Raw genomic sequence first — 8,854 nt, 5'->3', positions numbered from 1 at the left:
CGTGTGAATTAACGTCGATTGGATCTGCGGCCTGAGTTCCAACGGGATCGACGAGTGGACTTTCATCCCCGGTTGTCAGGTTGTTGTTCTCATCTTGAAGGCCAACTTCGTTGTCGATAGGTAGAGCCATTAATTGAGAGTTCGTCGTTTTTAACCTAAAATCAAAGACACTTCCAAGAGCAAGTATAAAATGGTGTGTTTTGCAGAGATTCGTACCAAATAACCACTGTTATCCTTAGCCCCACGGTGGGCGCCAAACTGTTTACCCGAAAAACGGATAGAGTTGAATTTATACGTAGTTCTAAGGATACGTGATATAACTTGGTATAAATTGGAAAAATAAGTAAAAATATATCGAATATTGACTTTAAAAAAGGAATGAAATACAAACCCAAATTAAGTAGAGAATGATTTATAAACGAATAAGATGAATCAATGTCCAAAGCCCAAAAAGGATAATCTTTACTATATGTGTGTAAATCTCAATAATCTTTGAAATGTGAGAGTGTATTGATATCTAAATGTTCAATCTGTCCCTTTAAAGAAATGATAGTCACTCTTCATATAGTGGAGGAATCCTACTTTGGATATAATTAAAAATACATAGTGGCGATCCCATAATAGATTAGTTAATTAGCTTTTCCTTAATTTTCGCCGAGATTCTCTCCCCTAGTGCGGCTATAATGGCTCTTTGTCCTTTAGCTCGATCTTGGTCGGTCTTGGTGTTGGTCGGTTTCTGGATCTCGAGCTTGATATTGACTCGAGCTCGGTATTGATCGATCTGGATCTTGAGCTCGGTAACACGACTTCTCATCATAGCTCGATATTGACTCGAGCTCGGTATTGATCGATCTGGATCTTGAGCTCGATAACATCACTTCTCATCATAGCTCGATATTGACTCGAGCTCGACCCTCGGTCTATCATATTCCAATCTTGACTAATTATACGAAAGGCAAACTCGATTTTGACCGTATACAAAATAGTTGAACAATTTATCTAGTATATGTTAATGTTAGGCTCAAGCTTATTACTATAAAAATCAAAGATAATATAGAAAAGTAATTAGTATACTGATACTTGGCAATTATTCTAGATCTGCTTTTTTGGCTGGGACGAAGTTTCCTTTTACCTTCTGAAAAGAAACATCCTCTATTTCTATTTAATATATAAAAACATGTATAAATAAGTTTCTACAAATGAATATTAATGGCAAAGCGACATGTGTGGACCGTCCTCCAGGCAGTGTAGAACCCACGTAGCCAAGTTAACATTTTCAACCTGCTGAATTTGAAAAGAAGTGTAGACAAGGCAAAACTGGTGGATATAGATTATAGAGCCAAGCGGACAAAACTGTGATGTGTGACAATGTGAAAACATAATATTGACCCATAAGTTTGCTAAAAAGCAAATGGCCGATAAATTCTATGTTTCATGGACTCTTCAAATGCTGCTGCATTAATATCGGTTCCTAAAAATATATTTTAATCTGGTATGCACTCGACAGTTTTAAAGATTTCGAGCAACATAAATTAAATTTAATGCTAAACTTCCAAATGAATCATACCCTAATGTTTCCCATTAAATTTTTGAATCAAGGTACTTAATTTGTTTGGCAAAAATAACAAGAACATAACATTGAAAGCCAAAAGAATCAAGGTATGTGTATCCTTCTTAAATACCATCATCAGGTCAGGTGGTTTTATGATTTGATTTTGATTTTAAAAGTTAGAATTGAAAAAAGAAAATTGGGAAAAGGTTGTAAGTTTGAATTAACTTAAAAGATACTTAACGAACATTCAAATTAATTTCAGAAAGTGTAGATTGATTTTCTTTTGGTTTCTGATTATAAATATTTACCTTTATATTTTTACAAATCAAATTTATCTTTTTAACCTAAACACCGTATCAAAATCTTAAAGTAATTCTGGGAGTGTCATATGAACCTAATAGTACGATCTTTTGCCGAACCAAGTTAGTAGAAAGTGATTTTTGAGCGGCAATTAATATTTAACTAAACTTTTAAAAAGTATATTTAAATATATATTTTTCAAAAGTATTTTTAACAAAAATAATACCTTTTTCCTTCTAAAAACTTAACAAAACATTTTAATTTTAAAAAAAATATTTTGGCGAAAAAGAAACTTGGCGCTATTAGAATGAAACAAAAACTACAATAAGAATGCGACTAGAGAGTGTAGCAAGTAAAAGACCTACGTGTTTAAACCTAAATCATGCAGCAAAACACTCTAAATAAAATAAAGTTAACATCACAACTTAGAAGCTCGTTTAAGCAATCATCATTAACACCTCATCCCATATTCTTTCTAAATTTCAACACTCAATACGCAATTCCTACTGTCCCTTTTTTGTCTCTTTCCTGCTTTTTCTACATCTCTCTGGTCTCATTCTCTTTCTATCTCACACAGTAAAAGTGTAAAACACACACACACAAAAAGACACACTAGTACACGTATGGATGCCAGTCTTCAAAGTCACCAAAGCCTAACGCATCAAAGTAAAGCAAAAGCAACAAAGTAATCAAACTAATCCTTTACCCACTTTTTTCAACACCTAACTTGTACAAATATTTAATCAAAATATTTTTTTAGAATTTTCCTGTTATATTGGAGCTCCAAGATTCAAGGAGTTTAGTATACCCATCTTCTTGATTCTTAAAAATAGCTTTAATTTCAGGGGTTTCTAAGATGGGAACTTTGACTGCTTCTCTAGTAGTTCCATCTAAGCTCAACCCTGAAAAGCAAAGCTCTATTTTTATATACAAAACCAGAAGAAAGTCCAACAAGAATCAATCCATAGTCCCTGTAATTTTCCACTCTCTTTTTCTCTCCTTTTGGTTTTCAGAATTTAATATTCAGATATTGTTTACTCCAATTTTTAATTGGGTTCCCTTGTTTATAAACAACAAATTAATAGTTTATTTGTTTCTTAAATTAATAGGTGGCAAGGTTATTTGGACCAGCTATATTTGAAGCTTCAAAGTTGAAGGTACTTTTCTTAGGAGTTGATGAGAAAAAACATCCAGGAAAACTGCCAAGAACATACACATTGACTCATAGTGATGTTACCTCTAAACTCACTTTGGCTATCTCTCAGACCATTAATAACTCTCAGGTAATTAATTCTCTTTATTTGACCTGATAACATATGTTAATTCTTTGTGTTTTTCATACTGCCGAGAGAAACAAAGAGAACAGAGGAAGATTACCTTAGTAGTAGTAGTTTTGATATATTGATTCTTGGAGTAGTTTTCTTATGTGTTGCGTGGACTCTTCAAAATAGTTACCGCACCAATGTCAGATCCTCCAAAAATAGTTTTGATATATTGATTCTTTTTCTTGGAGTAGTTTTCTTAGTGTAAATTTGGAGTGGAAAAAATAGCCTTTTGGACCTGATACTCCCATAAGAGGTGCTAGCTAATTAGTCGGCTCATTAGGTCTAACCCTAAGCCTTATGGGTGTTTGGGAGACTCAAGAGAGGGCGGTTAGGATTAGTTCTCTGCATCTTAGAGAGGGGTAGTAGATTGTGGATAAATGGAATTCATCTGCTTCGTGAGGATTCCCGACGACCAGTGACACAAGTCGTGGTTGCTGCAGATACGCTTTCGCTAAGGAAAAATATGTAAATCTCCTAACTTGTATTTACGGGCTAAATACTTCAGTGGATGATCAATTACTTAATTGGGGTAATCATCATTTATCTCTTGAGGTAAATTTTCAAAATTTAAATTTGGTAGGTTCATCCTTAATAAAGTAAAGTAAATTTCACTAATAAGTACCATTCTGGGTACAATTTGATAGGTTCAACCTTTTAGATTCATAGTACTGAACCAATTATACTTTTGAAATTATGTGTTCATAGTTTTATATTTTTTGAAATTTTATTGATTATTCATATCTATATCTATATTCTATGTCAAAATATACTAGGTTCAGTTGAAACCATTAAACATTGACTTCATCCGCCTATGTTCTTCACTGATCTAGGGGCGGATTTAGCATGCAAGTTGCAGGTGCACGTGTGCCACTATCTAGGACTCTTCCCAATATACATATATAGAAAATTTGAAGATAAGAAAATATATTAAGGGTTCCTTTAAATCTTGAATGTGTCTCTACACTGAATTTTTAATATTTTGGTATTTGTTGAGAAAATTATTGAAAAAGAGGAGATTGGATGTCTGATTTGCAGTTGCAAGGGTGGTATAATAGATTGCAAAGGGATGAAGTGGTAGCAGAATGGAAGAAAGTTAAAGGGAAGATGTCACTTCATGTCCACTGTCACATAAGTGGAGGCCATTTCTTGTTAGACTTGTTTGCTAGACTCAGATACTATATCTTCTGCAAAGAGCTCCCTGTGGTAAGTTCATAAATTGTTTGTAATATCATATTTTCAGTAAGAAGGGGATCCTTGGCGTAACTGGTAAAGTTGCTATCATGTGACCAGACACGTCACGGGTTCGAGCCGTGAAAATAACCTCTTGCAGAAATGCAGGGTAGGTTGCGTACAGTAATCCTATATGGTCTAGCCCTTTCCCGGACTTCGCGCATAGCGGGAGCAGGCTGCCCTTTTTTTTAATCATATTTTCAGAAAATGGACATTATTTTTATTTTATATTTTCTGTGCATTAGGTTCTGAAGGCTTTTGTTCATGGAGATGAGAATTTACTAAACAATTACCCAGAGTTACAAGAAGCTTTAGTTTGGGTTTATTTTCACTCAAACATTCAAGAATTCAACAAAGTAGAGTGTTGGGGTCCACTCAAAGAAGCAGCCTCCCCTTCATCTTCTGGTGGGGTAGGTGGCAAAATGAGAAATACAAACACTACAAGCAATAGCAACTGGGATTTACCACAACCTTGTCAAGAATCTTGTTCTTGTTGCTTTCCCCCAATGAGTTTGATTCCTTGGCCTTCTGATGATATTTCTGGGATTAATGGTGAGCCTATCCAAGGCTTGCAAGAGCAGTAAAGTTAAGAAGACAATGATTCTGTTGGTTTATGTGATTTAATGTAATTAATTAATTATCATTATAGGGTTTTAAAAACATGGCTAGTTTCACGCTGGCTGGCTGCCAGTTTACTGGAATCTTACTCCTTTGTTATTCGGGTTTGAGACCGAAGCATAGTTATTATTGTTATTGTATAGGTGTGTGGATGTGGAGAAAGAATTATTTATTGATTGGAAATGTAAATAGTTCAGGAGCCATCATTAAAGACAAAGGTATTAGGTTTAGGATGGTGATACCTATTATTAGCTGTGTGCTAGGCAATTAAAGCAAGTTTGGTTGTGCCTTATGCCTTGTTATGTTTTTCATGATCTAGCCTTGATTTCTGCCTAATGAACAGTTGCACTTGATGGAAACGTGCATCTAACTGTGTTACCAAGGGACGGAAAAAGAGTGTACAAAGTATTTCATATTTACGCAGGGTTTGAGAAAGGACCGTCCCTCAAAGATATTGATGTAGACAGTCTATTCTAATGCAAGTATTAATGGCTACTTTTACGGTTCGAACTCGTAATCAGTGGAGGAGCCAGAATTTTTATTAAGGAGAGTCAAAATATAAAGAAACAAACTTACCAAGAAGTCAATGGGTGTCATTATATAGTATATATACATATTTTAGAAAAAATTACCGAGCTAAATAGTATAATTTTCCGACGAAGGGGTGTCAGTTGATACCCCTTGGATACATGTGGCTCTGCCACTGCCCGTAACTTATAGATCACACGGGGTATAACTTTACCATTGCTTCAAGGCTTCCCTTCAAGGGACAGAAAAATCCTAACAAAATTTTAAAATAGTTCTTAGATGAATGAGGTGTTTACAAACTTGGTAAATCTTGACTATCATGAAAAACGTTTGATCAGAAGCAGATTTAGAATTTTAAGTCGGTGAAGTGAATTACTTGCATCTGACATTTGGTATAACCATAGATTCTTTAAAAGTCTGTTTGGGATGATAAGTTGCAGACAAATGTACTTTTTGTTATGAAACTATTATTTGTGGATGTTCATTTATTACTTTGCTATAAATAATCTTCCTGAAGAAATTATCCATTTAGTACTCTGTTGAAGTTTATCTACAAGCAACTGATGCAGGCAGGTTGCAAGCAACTCAATGAAATGATTTGCAGCAGCTTCTTATTAAACAGGTAGGTTGCGAGCAACTCATGCAGACGGCTTACAAGCAGCTGAAGAAAAGCCTCGCATCTGCTTCATTTCTTCTATAAATAGAGGAGTTTTCAGTTCATTATAGATATCAGTTTGAAAGTTGAATAAAAATATCAATTTCCCTCTATACTTGTCTTCGATTTATTTACTTTACAGTTTTTATTTTATAACACGTTATCACCACGAGACTCTGCCATTTTGAGCACTTACTTCGAATTTAGTTTCTATTTCAGTGTTCATCTCCGATGTAAGGCGACACTCTTATATCCGTGATTAGATCTTGTTCATTACGAGCATCATAAGGTAGATGTACCTATAAATCTCATAACTTTGAACAAGGTTCGTTTCTAATCTAGCTTTCACATGTTAAGTATTTTCTGTATGGACAACTATTATTAACTACAAATGTTATGATGCTCTAACAATTTTGTTTTATCCATGTGAGCAATATTGCATCTTGAGATAGAGCTGCAATCAATACATATGGCTAATGATTAAGAAGGATGGTACCGTAAAAGGACTATAGCACCAACATATATATATATATATATATATATATATATAGCCATCACTATTTACTTCTCTAATTAATTTTTCAGATTTCATTTACGCTTTGGCAGCCATTTCCTTTAATATTATATCATTACTTGTCTAATGAAGCATATTTGAATTATTATGTGGATAACAATAAAAGGTCCACTTAAACTCCGGTAGAATTTGCAAAAAAAATAATATATAATCACCCAAAGTGATTGTGTTTTGTATATCTAATTGTAACTAAATTTTGTTAACCACCAGAAGTGGTATGTGCCTATGACCACCAGAAGTGATAATTTAAGCTTGCTATGGTTACAATGAAGATAAGCTAGAGAAATAATCTTTATATTACATGCACACCTCAATTTGCTCATGAAGTAGTAAATATTTTACAAGAGGTTGAAACATCACAATTTGATGTGATTAATGCTTGTTCAGATAATTATGTTCGATTTCCTGAAGGATGAGAATTTTTATAAATATTAATCCATTTCCTGAAGTGAATGTGACAATATTAATAAAGCCATAAATATGAGCGCGCTATTGATGTAAATATATTACGATTCACCTCCAGAATAGGTAATATGATTGAAAGAATATATACTCAATTTTTCGTATTTTAATTTGCTCCTGAAGAAGTAACATAATTAAAATTTTCTCCCGAAGCAGGAAAATATTATGAAACTGTGTCTTTCTGTGCATAAATAAAATAATGAGCTATTCAAAGTTATTTTTGAAGCACATTTTCATTCCCTGGAGTGAATGAAGAAATACCACAACTCACCTCCGGAAGAGTTAGAATAACAGAGGATATAAATATTATTTTTGTAGCATAAAGATCACTGTCGCACGTACTTGTTGTACGTAAAACATCTTGGATAATTTTACTAAGTATCATTCTAAGTCAAAAGTATTCTTGAAGAATGCTTTCTACTACAACCACATTAATATATTATGGTTAGTTATTGAGTTCCCCGAAGGAAATAATAACTCGTGTATCTTTCCTTAAAAGATGCAATGACTTTGTGGTTGCCGTATTGATACAAAATATTCATATGTTAATGATATTTCTCCTTGAAGGAGATATTTATCACAAAGTTAGTGGTAGAAATATTAAAATTCTTAATTTTCATCATTTATAAATTTAGAATTAACTTTATATTGTTCATTTAGTTATGATTTTCATGACAACAGAAGTGTCTGAGCAATATTTGGTAGTACAACAAAAGCTCCTGAAGAGCTAATTGTTTGTCTAGAAGACACATGACACAAGTAGTATCTGAATAATATTTGATTGCGAACAATAAATAAAAGGCTCCCGAAACGTTTATTTGTCATTATTGTGGTGAAAACTTATGATATGATAAACCAAAGTTTACTAATATATATGACTATCATACTGAGACTACAAATGATTGAAAGATTGAAAATCTTCATGTTTTCACAATCATATGGGGTTAATATGTATGTGAAAAGTTACCCCCCTTATTCTTCAAATTTGTACTATATCATGTATCACAGTAAATCAGAAGTTTACTAATACAAAAGCCTTCACAGTAAATCAGAAGTTTTACTAAGGCAAACGTAGCTACAGTAAATCAGAAATTTGCTGATACAAAAGTAGCAACAGTAAATCAGAAGTTTACTAATGCAAAAGTTTATGCCATAGTAAACCAGAAGCTTACTAAGAGATATCACATGTCATGATAAACTTGAAGTTTTCATTTGCTATTTTAAATGAGCTATTTGAGAATTCAGATAAGCATATACTGAATAACTAGAAGATTCTTCAAGAATTCTCTTGTGTTGCTTGTTCTCATAATAAATTGATTATACCAGCTAAAGTTGGGACTAAAATTTCTGAATTCTGGAATATATAAAAGGTGAATATGGGCCCATTCACCTATCATGTGAACCACTTATAGATGCATATATGAGATGGTTACATGTGTGTTTATTGTCAACCTGCAGTTTGGCATTTGAAATTTCCTTTCTCAATTAAAAGCATAATTTTCAGATTATGAAATCAAGATAGTTCATCTTGATGATATTGGTTTATATCCAAGCTAGTTTAGCATTGAATACCTCATATTAATGGCTAAACTATTGCTTATGAGAACAAA

At 33.3% G+C, this 8,854-nt stretch overlaps 1 protein-coding gene across 1 annotated transcript; it reads left to right on the top strand.

Moving 5' to 3' along the window:
* Positions 1–2,362: 2,362 nt before the first annotated feature.
* LOC104101414 (protein STAY-GREEN homolog, chloroplastic) lies at positions 2,363–5,315 on the top strand. Its single transcript, XM_009608848.4, has 4 exons — positions 2,363–2,825; positions 2,962–3,135; positions 4,213–4,380; positions 4,653–5,315. The coding sequence occupies exons 1-4, from the start codon at positions 2,709–2,711 to the stop codon at positions 4,989–4,991; spliced, it is 798 nt and encodes a 265-aa protein (XP_009607143.1). The 5' UTR covers positions 2,363–2,708; the 3' UTR covers positions 4,992–5,315.
* Positions 5,316–8,854: the final 3,539 nt, after the last annotated feature.

The sequence above is a fragment of the Nicotiana tomentosiformis genome, chromosome 8, assembly GCF_000390325.3.
Source record: "Nicotiana tomentosiformis chromosome 8, ASM39032v3, whole genome shotgun sequence".
Taxonomy (NCBI): Eukaryota; Viridiplantae; Streptophyta; class Magnoliopsida; order Solanales; family Solanaceae; genus Nicotiana; species Nicotiana tomentosiformis.
Note: the sequence above shows the minus strand (reverse complement) of the source record. Positions and strands in the feature narration are given on the sequence as shown.

What these genes read in the sequence shown, in the direction of transcription:
- LOC104101414 (XM_009608848.4), top strand. Translation starts at nt 2,709, where the DNA reads ATGGGAACTTTGACTGCTTCTCTAGTAGTTCCATCTAAGCTCAACCCT. An exon ending in AGACCATTAATAACTCTCAG is followed by an intron (nt 3,136 to 4,212) that starts GTAATTAATTCT and finishes TCTGATTTGCAG; the next exon opens with TTGCAAGGGTGGTATAATAG. An exon ending in TCTGCAAAGAGCTCCCTGTG is followed by an intron (nt 4,381 to 4,652) that starts GTAAGTTCATAA and finishes TCTGTGCATTAG; the next exon opens with GTTCTGAAGGCTTTTGTTCA.